The following is a 24,631-nucleotide window of genomic DNA, read 5'->3' as shown; positions in this document are numbered from 1 at the left end:
ATTTCTATTAATTGAATTTAAATTCCGCCAGCTACCATGGTGGAATTTTATCCCATGTCCCTAGAGCATTAGCCTGCATTACTAATCCAGTGATGTTACCACTACACATTTATGCTCAACATATTTGCATAAATGTTATGTTGATAGGACCGATTCTGTTCCAGTTCTTCTCCTCCATTATTTTGTAGAAATAATAAAAATGCTAAGTTTTTTGGTAATAAATTGAGTTTGTGTAATTCACCACCTATAACAGCAACTGTGTGCACTGTACAAAACTGTGATTGTCAGTACAATAGCCCGAACATGCTTGAACTCTGCATTTTGGGAATACAGAAGCTCCCTAGATCCTGCCAAAATTCCATCTAGCTAACCATCTAGCTAATTCAGAATTCATAATAAAGTTTAATCTCTTTCATTTAAAATTATTAACTCAAATTATCACTTACTTTTATCACTTAATTTGCACTTGGCTGCGTTTTGTTCCACAGCTTAGTTCAATTCTTTCAGCAGAAAGCTGCTTTGAAGTATTAAGAGAGCATTGTATTCTATTGGTTTAGTATAGAAAATGCTGTTCTGAATGGACTTCTAAAGCAGGTTGGAGCAACTCGAAATTAAATTTTAAAACATTGGTATTTCTCCTTTTCTTTATCTATATGTAGTACTTTAATCGTCCATGATTAATACAGTTTTTCATTATTTTTCTCCCATTCAGTACAAGTGCACATGTAATCTAAATTCAAAGACTCTGCAGAAGAGATAACTTTGTACTTCTATTCGTGCAGGTTGTGTATTTGCATATGAATTAACTCTGCAGCCTGAAAAGTCTTTCCTTTCGCTTGTTAAAGACCAAAGGAGGAAAATGCCCTAATTCTTGCTTGTTTTGCTGTGTTCTACCCAGCTGGGGATGACCCAGGCACTGATCTCTGTTTTTAAAAAAATAGGATGCATGAATATTAACCAGAAACTGCTAAATAGGGCCTTTAATCACAGGCTGTTTGAATTTCAGATCAGGCACTTAAAAAGAGGAGATGGTGACAGAATAGAGGCTTCAAGTGTTGATTGAGATGATTTTCTGAATGCAGTCCCCTTTCTAAATTGGCACATTCTTGTTGTTTTCCATTCTCCTTGTATCAAGAGGGTGGATGAGAAAGAATGAGGTTTAAAATGCTGAACCTAGAAGAAATATAATACATGAATGACTCTAACATTGCTTTTGGTGAATTTAAATGCCATATTAATTTTAGTATTTTATGTTGTTTATTCAAGGGAAATTGCTTTTACAACTCAGCTACAGAAGACAGTTCCCAATCTCCGTTATTATTATATGGGCTTCTACATTCACTCATGCCCCAAGATGAAGTACAAGGTAATTAAAATTGTTTTGTTTAGTTCTATTGTCACAAAATTATTTCATGATGTTTGAAAATAAATTAGCATATTTCATCTAAATTCAACACCCTATAAGGAGGGATATATTTTACAAACATGTGCAATGGGATATTTCATTATATTTTGACATGAGATGCTCCAGCTATGCACAACACAAAGTCACTAAATACTGGGTTCTCCACGTGGCTAAGAAATTTAAATATAGTTTGGTGCCAAAGTTCTCTGATATTTTGAAGGAGGATCATGTGACATTTAGAGTGGTGGCGAGTTTCTGAGATTGGCTCTCATATCCATTTTTGGAGTTCTGAATGCTGGAATGATTGTGGCTGCAGGGCACCCACATACTTCTGATGGAAAGTATGTCAGCTGCCATCTTGGTAAAGGAATTGGCACGCCAAGGTTAATATCCACCCTAAGCGTGTCGATTAAGTAGATCATGATGTCAACCGGCATGCAATGCGGATTTGCTATTCTAGGCCTGCTATCTTGGAACTACATATTTTGCTGACAGAGCCGAAAGATGTTTTGAGTCATTTTTACGCCAGTTTTAAGATAATTCAACTAACTTTCAGTGAATTATGTCAACACAGCTAGTTACAACCATCTTGGGTTCAGAAAGTGACTTAAAAGACATCTTAAAATTGATTTTTCTATTTATGGGTAGCAAAGACAGTGTATACTCGTAATATTTAATATATTTGGTTTAGCTGTTGAAGCACTGTAGAGATAGTGCCTATAACTGTGGTAACGTACTAAAACACATGCCAAAAGAAATAGATTAATTTGAAGCAACGTATCTTGGCAGCAAGCCGCAGAATTAACCCTAATCGGCAGAACTGTCTCTGAATGTTTGCACTTTTAAGTTTATAATATTTTTAATAAGTCTTTATGATAAGAATAGTTTCCTAAAACCATTTATAGACTCTTTTCATATTATATTCACTGTAGTAAGCTAACAATGTGAAGAGGTTATTTTGTACGAACAATGGGATAAAGAAGCCATTTTGTGCTAAATATTGGACAAAAGAAATATCATTTTATATTCCTAATCAATGACTGTATAATTAGTAAACAACCAGAGATAGTTGATTGGCTAAGTGTATTTCAATTAAGTTCTGACTGAAGAATTAGTAATTAATCATGAGTAGTTATGTTGTTATGGTAGGGTTATATTCAAAGGTCTGTCAGCTTGTTTTCATAGAATCATAGAATTTACAGCGCAGAAGGAGGCCATTCGGTCCATCGAGTCTGCACCGGCCCTTGGAAAGAGCAATTTACCCAAGCCCAGACCTCCACCCTATCCCCGTAACCCAGTAGCCCCACCTAACTATTTTGGACACTAAGGGCAATTTAGAATGGCCAATCCACCTAACCTGCACATCTTCCTCCCACAGTCCAAAGACGTGCAGGTTAGGTGGATTGGCCATGATAAATTGCCCTTAGTGTCCAAAAAGGTTAGATGGGGTTATTGGGTTATGGAGATAGGTTGGAAGTGAGGGCTTGAGTGGGTCCGTGCAGATTCAATGGGCCGAATGGCCTCCTTCTGCACTGTATGTTCTATGTTTCTAAAATATGAGGAGAGCTTAAATCATTTAGGATTATATTCGCTCGAGTTTAGAAGGATGTGGGGGGATCTTATAGAAACCTATAAAATTCTAACAGGACTAGACAGGGTAAATGCAGGAAGGATTTTTCTGATGGTGGGTATGCCCAGAACCAGGTCACCGTCTGAGGATTTGGGGCAGACCATTTAGGATAAAGTTGAGGATAAATTTCTTCACCCAGAGAGTGGTGAGCCTGTGGAATTTATTACCACTGGAAGTAGTTGAGGCTAAAACATTATATGTTTTCAAGAAGCAGATAGATTATAGCACTTGGGGCAAAGGGGATCAATGGATATGGGAGAAAAGCGGAATTATGCTATTGAGTTCGACGATCATAATGAATGGTGGAGCAGGCTTGAAGGACGGATCGGCTTGCTCCTGCTCCTACTTTCTATATTTCTAAGTCAAAGTTGAGAAAGCAAATACATAATTGTGGAGTCAAATAAGAAAAACTGCGAAAGATACATTGTTCCTTAGATTGACAATGTATGCAGATGGCTAAAATCCAGTGAAAGTAATTCAACAATGAAACTGAGCAATTGTAAAATTACAGTAGACCTAATTCAAAATGCGGTCATGGTGACTTTGTGGCTAGAAATAGAGGTTCCTGAGACATCTTTGCTAACTGGTATCATATCAGAAAGGATACATGTATCCTCTGTATGGCATCTTCCGGGGACGGGTGGTGAATTTGAAGAACTGGTCACTCTCAGGCCCACCTAAGTCTGCAAACCATACTATTTGTGATTTGAAAGAATTGAGTGAGTTACGTATTTAAACTTCACCTTCTATACTATATTTCATAATTCAAATCTATTCAATCTAGAACTTATGTATCAGCTGTCTTATGTATTACTTTATTGTTCCATATTCAAATAAACATTTTGACTTTGCCATGGAAGCCTCATGATCTCATCATAATAGAAGTCTTAATTATGATTAAAAGCCTCAGAAAAGGAAATCAGGGGCTGGATTCTCCGCACCCCAACGCCGAAATCGCAACTGGGGCCGGGGCAGAGAATCCATTTCCCCGCATGGAATCGGGTCTGTTGCCGGTTCCCCGATTCTCCGGGCCATATCGCCTACCTGCGGCCATTGCTGGAGGCCCACCCCGCCATTATCCGCCACCGACGGACAGGCGGTCCGGGTCGTGCACGCGGCCGAATGGGGGCACTATGTTTAAGGTCCAGCTCCGCGGTCTGAGTCCGCCATAGAGCACGGCGCGACCTCTGACCCAGTAGTGCGGGGGCCCATATCTGCAGCAAAAGCTGCTAGTTTTACGATGGTTCACTGCTAGCCCCCTGCATGGCTATGAATATGTGGCCCTTTCATGCCAGTTTTTCTGGCGTGAAAGGCCATAGTTTTTACGACAGCGTGGGGACCTAGTCCCAAAAACAGAGAATCCAGCCCCGGATGTACTGCATCTTCTGGTTTCCCTTTACCTACCCTACTAATTACACCCACAAAATACTACTTAATTTGTTGAATAGGATTTCATTCAGTAAAACCATGTTGACTTGTTCTAACCATAAGAAATAAGAACAGGAGTAAGACATTCAGTCCTTCGTGCCTGCTCCACCATTTAATAAGATCACGGCTGATCCAACACTCACTTCTGTAACCCTTAATTCCCCTACTGATTAAAAACTGATTGATCTCGGCCTTGAAAATGTTCAAGTCTCTGCCTCCACAGCTTCCTGGGGTAAAGAATTCCAAAGATTCACCACTGTTTGAGAGAAGATATTCTCCCTTAAATCTGTCTCCAATAAGCATTCTCTTATTCTGCGCCTGTGCCCTCTGGTTTCCCATGAGTGGAAACATCCTCCCAACATTTACCCTGTCTAACCCCTAGGGATCTTATATGTTTTAATCATTTCATCCCACATTCTGAACTCCAAGGAGTACAGACCTTGTATGGCAGTCCCTCCATAACTGGGATCATCCTAGTAAACCTCTGTATTGCCTCCATTGATAATATCTATTTTCTTAATAAAGGGGACCAAAACTGTACCCAGTATTCTAAATGTGGCCTCACTACAGTAGTACCTTGAACAGTTGCAGCAGCACCTCTTTACTTTTATATTCCAGTCCCATTGAAATAAAAGCCAGCATTCCATTTGCCTTACCTATTACCTTCTGCACCTGTAAGCTAGGTTTCTGGATTTCACAAGTGTGGACCCCCAAATCCCTTTGTGCTACAGCTTTCTGCAGTCTCTCTCCATTTAAATAAGAATCCGCCTTCTCATTCTTTCTTCCAAAATGTACATTTTCCCGCATTGAATTTCATTTGCCCACTCAACAGCCTGTCAATTTCTCTCTGTAAACTATTCATATGCTCCTTACAACCTGCCTTCCCTCCCACATTTGTATTATCTGCAAATGTGGCTGCAGTACACTCTGTTCTTCCCTCCAACCCATTACTATTTATTGTGAAGAGGTGCGGTCCCAGTCCTGATCCCTGTGGCACTTCACTGGTTACTGCCCTCCTACTTGAGAAAGACCCCATTACAGCTACTTGCTGCTGCCCGTTAGTTAGCCAATCCTCCATCCATGCTAGAATATTACCTCCACCACCATAGGAGCCACCTCCTCCACCACCTCCTCCTTCATAGGAGCATTTTGTATGGCATCTTATCAAATGCCTTTTGAAATCCAAATATACATCAATTGAAGGTTCCCCATTATATACGCTGGCTGATGCCTCCTCAAAGAACTCTCATGTAAAGTATTTTTCGACATGATTTCCCATTCATGAAACCATGCCAACTCTGCTTGATCAGATTACGGCGTTCCAAATGCACCGCTAATCTCTCCTGAATAACCTATTCTAATATTTTTCGATTAACTGAAGTTAAACTAACTGGCCTGTAGTTTCTTGCATTTTGCCTCTTTTTTTTTGAACAAGAGTATCACATTGGCAATTTTCCAATCCTTTGGCACAGTTCTAAAATCATTTGGAAAATGGCTATCAATGCATCCATGATCTTTTCCAAGTGGATTTCTCAGTTAGGGCTTCCTTAATAATTGATTCCAGCAATTTTCCAACAACTGATGTGATGGTAATTGGCCTGTAGTTCACTGTTTTCTCTCTCCCTCCTTTCTTGAAAAGTGATGTGACATTTGTCAACTTCCAACCTAATGGGGCCATTCCTGAATCTCAGGAACTTTGGAAAATCGTAGCTACCATGGTAGCACAGTGGTTAGCACTGTTGCTTCACAGCGCCAGGGATCCAGATTCGATTTCTGGCTTGGGTCACTGTCGTGCATAGTATGCATGTTCTCCCATGTCCGTGTGGGTTTCCTCCGATTTCTTCCCACAAGCACCGAAAGACGTGCTTGTTAGGTGAATTGGCATTCTGAATTTTCCCTCAGTGTATTCGAACAGGTGCCAGAGTGTGGCGACTAGGGGATTTTCACAGTAACTTCATTGCAGCGTAATGTAAGCCTACTTGTGACACTAATAAAATAATATTATAATACTGCTCCAGCTGTCTCATTTGGAACTGTAGGCTGTAGGGCATCAGGTCCCGGGATTTACTTCTCTACAAACCAGTTGCTTCCCAACATGGATGTACTTGCAGGCCTCCCTCTTGGAATTTAGCTTCACAGACAACAGCTTCAGAGACAACATAGAACAGGACAAGCTGCCAGAAGAGGTTTGGAAGGAGAAGAATTCCCAATGAGAGAACTGGGTCTGCTCCTGGTATTCAGGAAGCAGTTTCTCAACTTGAATCTGGAAGAGTCGACATATAGCCAGGTTGGGTGGTGGGTTGAATTGGGTTGAGATTTTTGGGGAGCTACCAGATATGGCTGGTCCCATAAAATCCGCGGCGGTTGGTAACTTTGTCTGCTAGAGACAGAAAAGCTAGCTGAGTACTGTGAAATATGTTTGGCCAGTGTTACTGTCATGGTTGAATACTTAGCAGTCGATGTTAAGTGTGTGAGATTTGGGAAGAGGCTTGCAATAGTGTTTATTTTGTTATGGTGAGGTAAAAAAAATGGATGTTCACTATGAGTTGTGATCGATAGAGATTGTTGATAGATGCATGTTAGGAGGATGGTGTGAATTGAACAGTGTCTGAGGCTTGGTCATGCAGTTAGTAGGGTGTGGCATTTGAAGATTGAGTCACCACTCCTGAATTTATTAACCTCTTGCAGCAGTACATCCAGGTCCTTGGATCTGAACTCATGACATTCATCTTCATGGCTACCTTCTTCTTTCTGCCATTCCCTTTGTATTGTGTGTCTAGAAGGCCTCCCCCGCCGCTTCAGGTGCAAGACATTTCACCTCCATTCCACCCCCTTCACCAGACCTTCAGTTCAGTGCTTCATAACCAGGCAGCACTCTACCATGCTTGTTTTTCTTCGCTGCACAGAAACAATGTCAGCACCTTCAGTAACCAAGCAGCACATCCATTTGTCTGTTGCAAGCTAGCTTTAATGAGCACTAACGATACTGGACCTCCTGCTGATGTGTGTAGTCAATGAATACTATGGTTAGTGCTGCTTGCAGGGAACAATCATAACGAGCCAGTAGCACAAAGTTGAGGTGTTACCTGCATTAAGACTTCTTACTCTGCATTACACTGATCAGGAACAGAGTAATTGCGCAATGCAATTTGGGGGGCTGGCTGGTTTAGCTCAGTGGGCTAGACAGATGGTTTGTAATGCAGACCAAGGCCAGCAACGCGGGTTCAATTCCTGTACCAGCTTATACGAACAGGCGCTGGAATGTGGTGACTAGGGGCTTTTCACAGTAACTTCATACTTGTGACAATAGTAGATTATTATTATTATTGTTATCCAATTTAGCCCCAAATTGTGTCATGAAAGGCAAATCTTTATTGGTGCAAGAAGAGAGCGAGAAAAGTAAATTTTAAGTAATGGCCAGTAAACTCATCCAGAAGCAAGTTGTGGTCATGCAAGATCATCTGAGAACACCAAACTGCTCCATTTGCAGTTATTGCTAAATCTTGCAGTTTTCTATTCATGATGATTTTTCAGTTTGTTGGAATTATTGGATTGCAAACCAATTTAAAATCAAGACTATACAAACACACATGAAGATAATTTATTTCTAGATGAATTTTATTGAAACATAAATGTGTCTGTGCTATTGAAATTGTTCATTTCCAAGGGTCATCCCATAACACATATGTGACTGGACCACTTGTCCATTTTTAAACTTTTTCAAATCAAGTGAATAAAATAACTTGCACTTCATTTAATTTCAGCTGAGCTGCTATGCCTGTGATATACAAAGTAATTTTAATGCTTTCTGTTCAGGTTTGAATTTTAAAAAAATGTTGCTTGTTTATTTCTAAAACCTTAATTTTATACCAAAGTATTCATGTGTCATATTGAATGTACTATTCTCTGGTTCTATAGATTTATCTTTGGAGAAAAAAGGCTAATGGCATACCAAGCTGTAATTCGACTTTTCGTCAAACTTTCAATGGCATAGCTGGTGTCACCTGCACTGGTATGAGGCGTTCTGTTGTTAGGAACACAAATGCACTCTAGAGAGTACTAGGAATCTCGTACCAGCAAATTTGGGTGTCTCATTTTCAATATTTTTCATTATTTTTTAGTTGCAAAGATTAAAAACTATGAATACTAACCTATATGTTGTTGAATCTTCATACTTTTGGGACTGTTAAGTAAAAATGTGAACTGTTCCAAAATTGTACACTAATATTCTGAATTTTGTACTGCAGAATAATAATATCAATACCCAAGAAAATCATACATTTCAAAATGTTTTTATGCTAACTTGTGAGTGTCTCACTGCTGCCATCTACTTTTAATAGCGCTAGAAGCTGGAAGATTAGATGGACAGCTGTTGATGCGTTAAGCGGAAATCATTCAATCCTTCCAACGATTATTTTTCCATCAAATTCAAAGGTGAAAATTATTAAAATCATTGCAGTTTTAATTGGCTGTTTTAACTGAAGAAAGTACAGAAGGTTTCAGCTGTACAGCTCAATGGGTGAGAGCAGGGGAGTGTGTGCGCAATGGTGACCCAGTGAATTTGACTTTTAAAATTTATTTTGTGGGATATGAGTATTATTGACAAGGCCGGCATTTGTTGCTCTAATTGCCCTTGGGAAGGTGGTGGTGAGCCATCATCTTAAACCAGTTCAGTTCAAGTGGTGTAGGGTATACCCAGTGTTCTGGAAGGTAGATCCAGAACTTTAACCCAGCGACACTGAAGAAAGGCAAGATAGTTCCAAGTCGGGGTGATGTCTGGTTTGGAGGCGAACTTGGCAGGCAGCAACCATAAAGAGCAAGTAGCACAATGTTGAGGTGTTACCTACATTGCATTGATCAGGAGCAGGGTAATTGCACAACGCAATCCTGATGCCTGTTTTCAGAGGCTTCCCAATTTAGCCCCCAATGTGTCAGAAAAACACAAAGCTTCACTGTTGCAAGAAATGAACTTGAAGGTCGTAGTGTACCCATGCTTCTGCTGCCCTTGTCCACCTAGAGGTTTTGAAGGTGCTGTTGAAAGAGCCTTGGTGAGTTGCTACAGTGCACATTTATATGTTGCACAATGCTGCTACAATGCTTTGGTAATGGAGGAAGTGAACATTTCAAGTGGTGAATATGGTGCTGATCAAACGGGTTGCTTTGTCCTGGATGGTGTCCAGCTTCTTGAGTGTGCGAAAATCATTATTGATGTATAAGGAAGCCTTGGATAAAAAGCAAGGTTCAGGATGAATTGTCACATAGGTACCTTTAATAATATTTTGAAATTCACCAAATATAAAATGTTCAATTCTCAAAAACAAGTGACCATGAAAAAGAAAAAGACTTCCATTTGTTATGGTCATTACAGCCTATTAAGTGCAGTCAGTGTTGTAAAGTAGGAAACATGGCAATTTGCGAATCCCACAATCACTAATATGATATTCACAAGATAATCTGTTTTAGTGATGATGATTGAGGGATAAATATTGGCCAAGACACTGGGAAGAAGACCCAGTCTCTTCAAAATAGTGCCATGGAATATTTTGCATCCACCTGAGAAGGCAGACGGGACAGCGGTGTAACACCCCTTCTGGATTATTATTATAACTCTGTTCCTGCAACGGTGCAGCGCCCTCACAGTACTGCCTGTCATAATATGTGGATATTGTAAGGAACATTAAGGGTTAATGTAATGTTACTACTCTAGTCACTAGATGGTGCTATAGAGTAACCATATAAATATCACATGCCTCCTTGACTTCTGAGAGAGAGTGGAAGGGAGCCAGACTGAGTAGATGTGAGATAATTTAGCTTATAGCATTGTTTAGTATTGTTGAAGTGTAGTATATTTTTTACTTATCTAATTCCTTTGTAAATGTTTGAATCTAATTTAGTGTAGTGTAATAAATTAGATTTGTTTGATAAAAACTGCTTGCTGTTCTTTGTCAACACTACAACCTTCACCATCCTGAAGAACAATACAAAGAACACAACACTGCCCTGCATTGTCAGCCTAGATTCTGCATTCCGGTTTTTAGCATGGGATTTGAACCCAGTCACTCAGAACCAGGAGTGCTACCACAGAGCCAGAGCTGACACCAAAATATTAGAAAAGGCTCAAATTCAGTAAATTCTGAGATAGCATTAAAAAGTAAAAGGGTAATGATCAGTTGCAGTTAGTGGTGACGAGACCTTTCCAAATTAAAATAGAAGCCAGTGAAAAAGGAAAGGCTGCTTGGCGCTTTGAGGAATTCTGATTAAGTGACTGCTTTGTTCGAGATGGTGTTAGAACATAGAACAGTACAGCACAGAACAGGCCCTTTGGCCCTCAATGTTGTGCCGAGCAATGATCACCCTACTCAAACCCACGCATCCACCCTATATCCGTAACCCAACAACCCCCCCCTCTTAACCTTACTTTTTTTTTATGACACTACGGGCAATTTAGCATGGCCAATCCACCTAACCCGCACATCTTTGGACTGTGGGAGGAAACCGGAGCACCCGGAGGAAACCCACGCACACACGGGGAGGACGTGCAGACTCCACACAGACAGTGACCCAGCCGGGAATCAAACCTGGGACCCTGGAGCTGTGAAGCATTTATACTAACCACCATGCAACCGTGCTGCCCCAAGCTGTTAAGCTTGAATGTTGGAGCTGCATTCATCCAGCCAAGTGGAGGGTATTCCATCACATTCTAGACTTGTGCCTAGTAAATGGTGAGCACACTAAGAAGTCTTACAACACCAGGTTAAAGTACAACAGGTTTGTTTTGAATCACTAGCTTTCGGAGCACTGCTCCTTCCTCAGGTGGATCCACCTGAGGAAGGAGCAGTGCTCCGAAAGCTAGTGATTCGAAACAAACCTGTTGGACTTTAACCTGGTGTTGTAAGACTTCTTACTGTGCTCACCCCAGACCAATGCTGGCATCTCCACATCATAGTAAATGGTGGACAGGCTTTGGGGCATCAGGTGTTGGGTTAGTCACCAACAGATGCCCCAACCTTTGACCTGCTTTTGTAGCCATGGTATTTATTAGGTTAGTCCAGTTCAGTTTCTGATCAGTGGTCACTCCAGGATGTTGATGGTGGAGGATTCAGTAATGTTAATGTAATTAAATGTCAAGAGGAAATGGTTAGATTCTCCCTTGTTTGAAATGGCCATTGCCTAACATTTATGAGACGCATCTGTTACTTGCTGCATATCAGCCCAAACCTGAATGTTTTCCAATTCTTGCTGCATATGGTCACAGCAACTGGATGATGCCTTATTATTCGCTCATGGAGATATTTTTTTCTTTTAGGTGAGATAATGATCTGTACAATTTATGACCTAAGTATTTGGCCATGTCAGTAATAAAGGAGACCTAATGAATTGTGAGACTTTATTTTTAAACCTGATAGCTCCCTTCTAATGTCACTTCAGGAATTCCACAACCAATAACAGCGGAGATAGGCTATGAGAAAATAAAGAGATACATTAAAAAAAAATAACAATGTTGCGTTCCAATAAATTTGTCAGAATGCTTGCAAATCCACACATGTAGATTCTCAGAATTTACTTCACTATTTATATATGATGCAATAAAAATGATTCCCTAGTTTAAAATTAGGCTCTGGAAGGAAAGTGCAGAAGGGTAAAACCCAAATATATAGTGAAGGAATTGAAAAGAAAAATGCCAGAGATCACTAAAAGTTGAATTAGTAAATGTGCCTTTGAAGCATTGGCTACTGATGGGCCCTGTCTTTATGATCTGGAGGATTATTGCAGTGAGTGTAGGCTGTATTCAGACTTCATAATGTTTGTTCCAATGCAATAGGAAAATTGCAGACAGTCAGACTATTGGTATTATGGGTGTGAGGTATTGCTAACTTTATTGCTAACCTATTTTGCACATTAACACGATTCCTTTTGGAGCTGAACAACTGGTACACAATGGTGCAGTATTTCACATGTCCCTACTATATTACTTTAGTTCCTGAAAACAAGTATTTCTTTAGGCAGGTGTTCTAGCTGCAATCACGATCCAGACAAAAATTTGGCCAATGTAAATGAAACAATTACAGCCAGTATACTTAGTATGACTTTCAGTAATAATACATAGCCAAATGTCAGCTGTCTGAAACATTAAACAGAGTCATGACAGCAGATTCTAGACAAAGATTTATTTAGCTTAGGTTAGTACAAAGGATCACTAAAGGTTTAGCTTAATTTGAGATACTAAAAGGTAGACTTGTCTGGTTTGCAGATAACAAAAAGGGATCAGTTATTTATATTTCCACTGAGTGGAAAATTGGATCAACTGACATGTAGCATATTGTACTTCAAGTTCACTTAAAAAAACAATGCTTTTTTCCAAAAATATCCCATTCAAATTTATAAACCATGATATAAAATAACTACATGATTATGTATCATGTATTTTTTTTTCACCTTCCCCACCCCTATTTTTTCTTCACTCTCTTGATGGTTGCATATGCAAACGATCTTTCAGTATATTGTCCAAATAGATATTCTATATGTGTGAGCCCAGATATTGGATGTTGCCAGGCTAACTGACCATGGGGCTCATTGACCATTACTGAACGTGACCCAGACCTCACTCAATATCAATAAATACGCATGTTCCAGTACAGAGCAATGGACAGTGATCAAACATCTTCTGTATGTCTACCCTATCAAGCCTATGCCTAATTTCAAGATCTCTATTAGGTCACTCCTCAGCCTACTCTTTTCTAGGGAAAAGAACTGTACCCTGCTCAGCCTCGTCCTCATCGTTATTACGGCTCGGTTCTGTAATCATTGTATCCCTTATTTTGAACCTTCTCCAGTGTCTGCATATCCTTTTTAAAATAGAGACCAGAACTAACTATTTGTCCATAGCACTTCAGCTGTGGTCTAACCAAGGCCCTGTACAGATTTATCACATTTTCTCTGCTTTTCAATTCTTATGAAATGGACCCCAGTGTCTTGCACGTATTCTTTATGGCGTTGTTAGCTTGCATTGACATTTTAAATTATTTATGAATGTGTGTCGCTCTTTACAAGGAAAATGTGGCCTTATCATTTCCTTCTAATATGTACCAGCTCACATTTGTATCTCAATATTATTTATGTCGGCACTTCTAATCGAAAATTTCATGTAAACATTTCCACATCATCTTTAGTTGAAGCATTAAAAATGCCTTTTGGAAAAATAGTTACCAACCTTTTTCCTCCACATTTCTAAATTTCAAAATGAAGTTGAAAACAAAATAAAAAATGTTTCAATTAATCATTTAGATTTCCTTTTAAAGTTTGTTAAAAAATTTAGAGTACCCAATTCATTTTTTCCAATTAAGGGGCAATTTAGCGTGGCCAATCCACCTTGCCTGCACATCTTTGGGTTGTGGGGCTGAAACCCACGTAAACACGGGGAGAAAATGCAAACTCCACACGGACAGTGACCCAGAGCCGGGATCGAACCTGGGACCTTGGCGCCGTGAGGCATCAGGGCTAACCCACTGTGCCACCGTGCTGCCCCGATTTCCTTTTAAAGTTAGAGTTAACAGTGATGCTACAGAATTTTGACTGATTTATTTCTTCTGTTTGTTTTCAAATGATCTAAAATAATCCAAAACTCCTTTGCACCCGACAGTGATATACCATTTGCATATGTAGCTCTGGTATCAACTCAAATCTAGATTTTAAGTTATTGGAAGTCATGAATTAAATTACCAATGCATAAAAGGCAAATTTATACATGGATTTAGTGAAATTATGATTTTGTTCCTATTGCCATTCCTCTATGCATGACTAACGGCAGTGAAAAAGAATTAGTATCAACCAATAAATTGGATGAAATTTGTATTGACGTTAATTGTCAAGAGGATTTCAATCCCAGCTAATTAGTACAAGAATGTCAAAAATTCAAATGAGAATTTTACAGTCCAGTTTGTCCAGAGAGATTACAGTGAAGCCTAACACCAGTTTTTCCCGAAGATATCCACCCTCTGCAACCTGCCTTCTTTCATCATCTTTGCTTCTCTTGACCTCTTCTACATTAGTTACCCAGCTATCCTCAAAGTTTTAACTATCGAGTCTATGGTCCACCATTCATCACAATATCTCTAGCTCTTGATTTCTTCAATGACTCCTTTCTCAGTTCCATTTCTAGAACCTATACTGGAGGAAACATTGCAATTAGGATGGGACGTGGGTGGCACTGGCTAGGCCAGCATTTATTGCCCATTCCTAATTGTCCTTCAGAAGTTGGTGGTGAGTCTGCTCCGTCATTCATTATGATCATGGCTGATCATTCAACTAATAGCCTAATTCTGGTTTCCCCTCATCTTTTGATACCCTTTGTCCTAATTGCTATATCTAACAGCTTCTTGAAAACATATAGGGTACAATTCTCCGGAAAGGTTTCTAAGTGTTGTAGCGAGTGGGAATTGCCATGGGTTTCCCGATGCTTGGCCCAGCCAAACCAGCAACGCAATTCAACATTAATTGCTCCACTTAAGGAGGCCTCACAGGCAAATAATGCCTCGCCAGCCGATTCGCCAAGACCGCGCTCGCCAGACCCCCCCTCCGCTAACAAGGTCGAGCAGCACTTAAACTGCACTTGCTCAGCCAACCCCAGCCAGCTCGCAATAATGCCGTCTAGGAGACTGGCTCCAAGATTCGGGGAGACTCGTGGAGGCCAGGAGGGATGTCCTGTTTCCCTTTGGGCCACAGAGGTTGAGCCACGAGGCTGCCTGGGATGAGGTAGCGGCAGCCATTCGTTCCATCAGTATCACCAGTGATTGCCTTACTGATTGAACAATCCCTACCACTGACCACGTGTCCATTCTCCTTCAGGTCCTCCAGCCCATCCCGGCTGGCCCCCTTTCCTCATATCATCATGGAATTTGTTACGGGCCAGGGTTTAGAGAACCCCAAAGTGTATCATGGAGTTCACCTGACCCGCAACCTTTAATAGATTGTGGTATGGGGAGCACACGGCCCACTCTACAGGTGTGGTTCAGCAGAAATGGAAAAGTATTTTTTAAAGCAAAACAATGTTTATTCTATGAACTCAAGTTAACCTTTTTGAAACAAACAGTGAACATCTTAGCAACCATTAATTCAAATACAACCCCCAAAGAATACAACACTAAGTAATGCTTAATAACTTTCCAAACAACATCCAGAAGACAGAAGAAACACCTTTCAACAGAAGCACATCAGGTTTACATTCACTACTGAGAACATTTATAATTCTGAATTCACCAAATGAGCAAGAGATAGCTTTGGATGGCAGAGAGAACAGCAGTACACGTGCTTGGTCTGGCTTCAGCTCCAACACGGAAAACAAAACTAAAACGCACCCTGCATCCTACTCAAACACGAAAGTAAAAAGCTGACAGACACCCCGGCTCCACCCACTCTCTGACATCACTGCAGTAGTAAACACCCATTTCTTAAAGGTACTCTTCTCGCTACAGATATTTATATACACATGCATTTATAGCACCATTTCTTAAAGGTACTCTCACATGACAAATCATAGAATTTACAGTGCAGAAGGAGGCCATTCGGCCCATCAAGTCTGCACCAGTTCCTGGAAAGAGCACCCCACCTAAGCCTACACCTCCACGCTGTCCCAGTAGCCCCACCTATCCTTTTTGGACACTAAGACAATTTAGTATGGACAATCCGCCTAACCCGTCCATCTTTGGACTGTGGGAGGAAACTGGAGCACCCGGAGGAAACCCACGCAGATACGAGGAGAACGTGCAGACTCCGCACGGACAGTGAGCCAAGCCGGGAATTGAAACTGGGACCCTGGAGCTGTGAAGTAACAGTGGTAACTACTGTGCTACCGTGCCGCTCACTGTGCTACCGTGCCGCTCCTGAGACCGAGGAGAACATATCGGAATGGAGCTCCGAGGATGCCACCATGGTCACAGCACAGCTGTTATTCCCACCCTCCACCAGCGCCGATGCACAAACTCAGTGGGACATGTTCGTGGACAGGCTCCGGGAGTACAATCTGGTGAGCACCAGACTGCTGCTGATGTACATCAGGTGGAGGGAAGAACCCCCAGGTGAGACAGCAGTCACAGGGCTGCTGGATCCTTGGACCCAGCTGGGTACCAGCTTGATGCCGGGCCTCGTGAAGTGGGTTACCTGGAGCTGATAGAGACTGTAGGGAGTGGCCAGGGTGGACTGCAATGGGAGAGGGGGGTTTCAACCATGGGGGCAAACGCTCGCGGCACCACCATGCCAACCCCTGCATCCCAACCCCATTCCGGGGGCAACTCTTGACCCTGCCCGTCTTCCCCACCGATCACCCATAATCCCCACCGACTGCTGAGGACTCTGAGCGGCTGAAGGTTGTCGCTAATAGGGAATTGGCAATCGTGGGTAAGTGAGCACTTGACTCATGTCAAGTGGATTCCCTTGGGCCATGTAGCATATGGGAGTCATTTCCTAGCATCCCAATCGCACCCTGATGCCTGGACACTGTGCCTGGACACTGCGGGAGGCAACAACACACTCACATCTGACGCTGACATCTCAGTTGGAGATGTCAGCGTCACTCCAGCAGGTCCATAGCCGCAAGGAGGTGCCTAAAGGATACGAGCGCAGGAGATAGCGGCGGCAATGAGTGGCACCGAGGCCAGCACTGCTAGTGTGGCGACTGTAGTAGAGAGCCTGGTGCACAATGTCGGCACCATGAGTGAAGGTGTCCAAGGCGTCTCACAGTCGGTGACGGTCATGGCTGAGGGTCTCAGCAGAATGTATGATTCGCTGGGTGATGTCACCTAGCAGCAGGCTAACCTTGATGAGGTTCTGCGGGACATGCCCCACTCGCCAACGGGAATGGCGGAGGCACTGCAGTGCTTGTTCCAGCGGCAGGTGGCCATGGATGAGGCACTACAGAGCATGTCCCAGTCACTGAGGAGCATCGCTGAGGGTGTCGACACCATGGTGCGGACCATGGGGAGCAGCCAGGTTTGGCAGAGCGAGACGATGCCGCGGCAGCCGGAGCTCAAACCAGCTGCCCCTCCATCCCAAGGTGAACCCCAGGGCCCTATGGGCACCGATCGGAAGGAGTGGGCAAGGCTGTGCATTTGCCGCCGACAAGTGAGCCGGGACATTCTGGCCCCAGAGGACACCCGCCAGGGACATCAAGGGCCATGGGACGAGATAAATAGCTAGCTGCCTCCACCTCAGATGTGTATCCTGGGAACACACCAAGACTTAGTGGTAGAAGGGCCAGGCACGTTGAGGATCACTGAGGGCACCGGGATTGGGGGGAGGTTGGGGAGTGGCACTATCTGGAATGGGATACAACACATTAAACAATTTTTTGCATAGCCATAATAATGCCTCTGTCACTTTTGTCCGCAATGCGGGCTGACTGAACCCCGGACCCTCTGCCCATCTCTCCATGCAACCCGCCCCCGATGGCACTCACCCAGCCTCCGGCCGTGGACATGTCCCCGGAGCTGTGTCCCATCCCCTGGGTGTTCGAATGTTGGCTGCTGTGAGTGTGTTGTGTCCAGGCCCAGTGTCCAGGCATCAAGGTGCGATTGGGATGCTAGGAAATTACTCCCACATGCTACGTGGCCCAAGGGAATCCACTTGGCATGTGTCAAGTACTCACTTACCCACGATTGCCAATTCCCTATTAGCGACAGCCTTCAGTTGCGCAGAGTCCTCAGCAGTCGGTGGGGGTTATGGGTGATAGGTGGGGAAGACGGGCAGGATCAAGAGTTGTCCCGGGAATGGGGTTGGGATGCAGGGGTTTGCATGGTGGTACTGCGAGTGTTTGCCCCCCCCCCCCTCCTCCCCTGGTTGAACCCCCCCCCCCCCCCCCCCCCCCCCTCTCCCATCGCAGTCCACCCCTGCCGAGGGTTTCCCATCCCCGTTGAGCACTGGGCTGGCAGGCCCTGCAGATCCAGGCTCTTTGCCCATTGGCAAAGATTGCTACTCGGCTCCCCGCAGAAGCCCTTCCAGATTCACGTTTTTCAGTTGGAGTACTAATTGGCGCCAGCATGACCACTTGCATTGGAGGCTTCAGGATGGTGGGAGGCCGTTGAATTATGGGGTCGCTCTCGTTGATTGTATGGAAATGTGGCTTAAGTGTTGATTAATTGGTTTCTGGCCACGCTGCGGCGTGATCACGATTTCGCCTACGGGAGCGGGCTAGTTGCAACGCAAATGTTCGGCGCCCAGCTTGGATCTCATTTTTGGCCTTTCCCGCTATTAACCGGCCTCGTTATGCTAGAGTGCGTGTGTAACAACGCTGGAAGATCACACCCATAATATTTTAGCCTCAACTCCTTCCTGTGGTAACAAGTTCCACAGGCTCACCACTCTCTGGGTGAAGAGATTTCTCCTCATCTCTGTCCTAAATGGTATACCCCATATCCTCAGACTGTGACCCCTGGTTCTGGACACACACACACCATTGGGAACATCTTGCATCCATCTACCTGTTAGAATTTTATAGGTTTCTATGAGATCTTACCCCCCCCCCCCCCCCAACCCCCACATATTCTTCAGCAGTCCAGCGAATGCAATCCATGTTTTAAAATTTAGAGTACCCAATTCATTTTTTCCAATTAAGGGGCAATTTAGCGTGGCCAATCCACCTACCCTGCACATCTTTGGGTGTGGGGTGAGACCCTCGCAAACACGGGGAAAATGTGTAAACGCCACACGGACAGTGGCCCAGAGCCGGAATCGAACCTGGGACCTCGGCGCTGTGAGACAGCAGTGTTAACAACTTCGTTACCGGGCTGCCCTTTCAAATGCAATCCTAACCGATTTAAAATCTCCTCATACGTCAGTCCGTCATCCCAGGAATCAGTCTGGTAAACGTTTGCTGCACTCACTAGAGTAAGAGCAACCTTCCTCAGATAAGGATACCAAAACTGCACACAATATTCTAGGTGTGGCCTCATCAAGGTCCTGTATAATTGCAGCAAGACATCCCTGCTCCTGTACTTGAATCCTCGCACTATGAAGGTCAACATACCATTTGCCGCCTTTACCGCCTGCTGTACCTGTATGCTTACCTACGGTGACTGGTGTATGAGGGCACCCAGGTCTTGTTGCACATTCCCCTCTCCTAATGTATGGCCATTCCGATAAAGTCTGTCGTCTCGTTTTTGCTACCAAAGTGGATAACCTCGCATTTTTCCAAATAATACTGCATCTGCCATTCATTTGCCCACTCACTCAACTTGTCCAAATCACACTACAGGATCTCCACATCCTCCTCACAGCTCACCTTCCTACCCCACTTAGTGTCATCTGCAAATTTTATGATATTATATTTTGTTCCCTCATCTAAATCATTAATATATATTGTGAATAACTGGAGTCCAAGCACCGATCATACGGTACCCCATTAGTCACTGCTTGCCAATTTGAAAAGACCCGTTAATTCCTACTCTTTGTTTCCTGTCTGCCAACCAGTTTTCTATCCACCTCAATACTCTACCCCATATCCCATCCACTTTAATTTTACACACTAATCTCTTATGCGGGGCTTTGTCAAAAACATTTTGAAAGTCCAAATATACCGCATCCACTGGCTCCTGTCATCAACTCTGCTCGTTACATCCTTGAAAAATTCCAGATTTGTCAAGCATAATTTCCCTTTCATGAATCTATGCTGACTGTCAGATCGTGACACTATTTTCCACATGATCTGCTGTAGAATCCTTGATAATGGATTCTAGAATTTTCCCCACTACTGACATCAGGCATAATGGTCTATAATTCCGTTTTCTCTCGATCTCCCTTTTTAAATAATGCTATCCTCCAATCTGCAGGAACTGTTCCAGAGCCTATAGAATCCTGGAGGATGACCACCAATGCATCCGCTACCTCTAGAGCCATTTCCTTAAGTACTCTGGGATGTAGATTATCAGGCCCTGAGGATTTATCAGCCTTTAATCCCATCAATGTACCCAACACCATTTCTGTACTAATATTGATCTCCCTCAGTTCCTCCCATGCATATCCTAACATTGCAGCCGTGAACCTCTGCAGCCCATGCAGTGATGATATAAATGTTATCAGTAAATTTTCAATAGGGAGTAAGTTAAGGTGGCAGCTCCACATTTTTCAACAATTTGGTTCTCCTTCTGTTCTGTTAGTTTTTCTCTCTGTTGATCCTCAGTATGGAACTTTGTCCTGTCTAGTACTTCCTCATTGGTGGGAAATGTTTGAGCCATGCCACTTATTTCTCTTGTGCTCAGTCATTTTGTGTTGTCATCTTTCAATAGCAGAACAAAAGCCAGGAAGTTAATATTGAGTTCATTAAGGGTAATAAAGAACAGGAGGTTTTAAATATCGTACCACAGCTTTGCAATTCACAAAATAATTTAAGATATATTGCTTCATATGCTGCCTTGGTAAGCTGAGCCTGGAGCATGGAATGTATTTTATTTATAAGGTTTTGTCTGCTCTTGGAGCCTTGACCTGTTCAATTTTGTATTGATAGAATTAGAACCATAGAATTCCTGTGGTGCAGAAGGAGGCCATTTGACCCATCGAGCCTGCACCGACCCTCTGAAAGGGCATCCTACCTAGGCCCACTCCCCCATCCAACCTGCACATTCTTGGACACTAAGGGACAATTGATCGTGGCCAATCCACCTAACCTGCACATCTTTGGTCTGTGGGAGGAAACCTGAGAACTCGGAGTAAACCCAAACAGACATGGGGAAAAAGTGCAAACTCTCTATGGTCAGTCAACCAAGGCCAGAATTAAACCCAGGTACATGGCACTGTGAGAGACTATGCACCCAAAGAATAAACAAGCACAAATTCTGTTAGTTAAAACGTCACCTTTTTGATCCCCCCCAACAATGGTTGTGATGGTTATCTGCAACTTGTAATCAATGGTGGCAACAAATCCATTCGTACTCGTTCCAGGCACATTTACCTTCATTAATTATCAGGGCCAAGGAACTAGCCTGTAACCTGAAATTCATTGAAGTACCATGACTGTACCTTTTCGAATTTGAAGATGTTGGCATGTAAATATATCTTGTTCCTTGACAGTTTCTGTGGCTGCATTCCAACAAGGCAATAATATGTAATCTGTTTGCAGTAAACAAGTTAGAGAAGCATAGCTTGTGTCTAAAATTATAAAAATACTGAATTGTATTTGAAAAATCAATTATATACACTTGATAAAATTGCTTTCTAATCTGTCAAAACGGTTTATATAGTTACTCATGATGCAATATTTAAACAAAATCTTGATTTCTTGATGTTTGATAAATTATAAAATGTTGAACAGAAGTGCTATCAATCTAATTTTATTAAATTATATACATACATTTAATAATGTCGTTTCAGAAACGTCAGTGGATAATTGGCTATCCAAGAGCATTTTAATACAATGCAATGTGTTATTTTGCTTAAATGTCAATGTCTACGGCTTGACGATGTCTCGAGGAATAATTGCAATTGTTCTCTATTCTTCAAATTAATTTGATGCTGATTGCCTGAGCTGATCTTCAGGATAATTGGAGGTCAGACTGGCTTTTGTAAACTCCGTAAATCAATTATAAGGTATTTTCTACACATTTCCATGCCAGTAAGAGGGTCATTGGACGTACCAAATGCTCAGGTCCATTAGAAGTCAGACCGACCTACTTTTGTTTGTGAACTATGGCTCACAAATCTGTTTGCATACTGTAGAATTGTGAAAACAATTGCATGCTGGATGCAAAGTTTGATCTGTTGATGTGTATTTATCCGTATCCTGTCGTGCTGTCAATGATGAGTCATTTATGCCAATTCAAGATGGATGCGATTTTGGGGAATTTGAAGTTATTTGGTTGATTTGGTTCCCTATAGAACATGTGTGACCAAACCACAGCTTGTGATCTGCATGCAGTTCTTTGACAAAGTGTGACTGGTGGTTTTTGCATCTCTTCCCCTACCCCAACCCTCCAGCGTCTCCTCCTCCCTCCAGTCTCTCTCACTGCTCCCTAACCTTTGACAGCATTCAACAAGATTTTCAATGGTATATGGCTAGGATGGAGACCCACAAGACCTCTACTAGCAGTAATTATCCTGTTTCAAGTTGGTTGAATAATGTTCAGGTTATTTTTTTGGCTGTTGGGTTCATTAAGTTTGGCCACCCCTGTTATAGAATGTATCAATGATAACTTTAACCAATGCAGTTGGATCCTTGCATAAGAGTGGCACAGTGGTTAGTACTGCTGCCTTACAGCGCCAGGGACCTGACTTCAATTCCGATCTTGGGTGACTGTGTGGAGTTTGTACATTCTCCTGTGTCTGCGTGGGTTGCTTCCGGGTACTCCAGTTTCCTCCCATAGTCCAAAGATATGCAGGCTAGGTGGATTGGCCATGCTAAATTACCCCTTCATGTCCAAAACGATTGGGTGGGGATAGGGTTAGGGCCTGGGTGGGGTGTTCCTTTGGAAGATTGGTGCAGACTTGATGGGCTGAATGGCCTCCTTCTGCACTATCCAAATTCTTATTAAGAAAAATAAATTTAGAGTACCCAATTCATTTTTTTTCAATTAAGAGGCAATTTAGAGTGGCTAATCCACCCACCCTGAACATCTTTGGGCTGTGGGGGTGAAACCCTCGCAAACACGGGGAGAATGTGCAAACTTCACACGGACAGTGACCCAGAGCACGATAGGAATTCTATGACTTCTTAGTAATCATTGTTTTACAGTTCTTGTATTTTCTTTACCAGCTTTGGCTAATTAAATTGCACTTGCAGAACAAAATCTTTATAATTATTCCTTGCTTTCAAAACTATGTATGAACAAGTCTCCAATGTTTCACATTGGCATAGACCCTTTGCCAAGGTGTATTAAAGCATTGCTAACACAAAGTAGCATTGTATAGGTGGGTATAATCATTCTCTTATTATTGTAATTTTATTGCATTATCACAAACCAAATTTTGATTTCTAAGTGCTCAGCTTAGTGGAGAAAATACTGTGTTGGCCAGAAAGGACCTTCAGACAATTTTTATAGCCCTTTATTTTGCGTATTTGCTGACTCCCATGTTTTCGTACTTTGGTGACTGCAAAGGTTAAGTGCTTTTGGAAGTCTTGAGTCATTTATATAAATGCATGTTCGTTCTGTCTTTGCTATTTTCTTTTTTATTTTGAGCCTATGTTAGTTACAAGCTGGAGTGACAAGTGATATGGATGGAAATATTTTGGAAACATTATTGTGGTTAATGTAGACTTTATGGATTCATGACTAGTTCTACTAAAAATTATTAGTATTCTGATTTGGTTATATATGATACCAGACAAAGATCTTCATTTTTTAGTGTTTTATGAATGGAAGATTTGAGCAACTCAGGCCAAAGAATGTTTGTACCTAATATTAATTTAAATTAATTTTCTATTAATAACTTTGTGTAAAAGAAGGAATGTGAAAAATTAGAGTTAGAAGATCATACCATTGGATTTTTTTTAATATTGTAAATTATCGTTATGTATGCTAAGTCTTAATTTGGCTGCTGTAGTTAACAGATAAATTGGTGCAGCATCAATTATTTTAAGATCCTGCTTGTTTTTGAATTGCAACAGGATGGATTCCCACTGAAACCAGCAAGCAGGTGTTTTACAATTGCAGAGTAATTTGATTGCTGCTATTACAAAGGTTGCCAAGAAGATTAATTCATCATACCTATTCAATTATTGCTGATGAGACGAAACTTGGCAATATTGTGAACTGTGAAGAGGATAGTGATAAAACTTTTGAGGACATACGTTAGAATGGACAGACGTATGTGGCAACTGAAACATAATGCAGAGAAGTGTGAAGTGAATAATTTAGGTACGAAGAACAAGGAGAAGCAATATAAAATAAAGGATGCAATTCTAAAGGGGATACAAGAACAATAAACGTGGATATATTGGTACACATTGTAGAAGGTGGCAGGGCAGGTTGCGAAACTGATTAAAATGCCATCGGTATCCTTGGTTTTTGTAGAAGCATAATGTTTAACTGCTAGGAAGTTACATAATGCAGTAGTTCAGCCTCACCTGGTGTTGTGTACAATTCTGGGCACCACACCTTGTTAGGAAAAATGTGAATGTTGTAATGTTCTTGTCAGATTGCCTGATTTATATTACAAGCACCCTTGTAGCAAAAGCTATAAACAATTTA

The 24,631-nt window shown here is 42.1% G+C and overlaps 1 protein-coding gene across 6 annotated transcripts in view; it reads left to right on the top strand.

Annotated features, from left to right (window-relative positions):
* LOC119979283 (arginyl-tRNA--protein transferase 1) overlaps nt 1-24,631 on the top strand; it is a 350,309-nt gene that overhangs the window by 234,605 nt on the left and 91,073 nt on the right. For all 6 annotated transcript variants that reach the window (XM_038821318.1, XM_038821322.1, XM_038821321.1 and 3 more), the window contains one exon: nt 1,267-1,366. In XM_038821318.1, the coding sequence (XP_038677246.1) occupies nt 1,267-1,366 (100 nt within the window). The remainder of the gene's footprint in view (nt 1-1,266; nt 1,367-24,631) is intronic.

This window comes from Scyliorhinus canicula, chromosome 16, assembly GCF_902713615.1.
Source record: "Scyliorhinus canicula chromosome 16, sScyCan1.1, whole genome shotgun sequence".
Classification (NCBI taxonomy): domain Eukaryota; kingdom Metazoa; phylum Chordata; class Chondrichthyes; order Carcharhiniformes; family Scyliorhinidae; genus Scyliorhinus; species Scyliorhinus canicula.
This window is presented reverse-complemented; position numbering and strand designations above follow the sequence as displayed.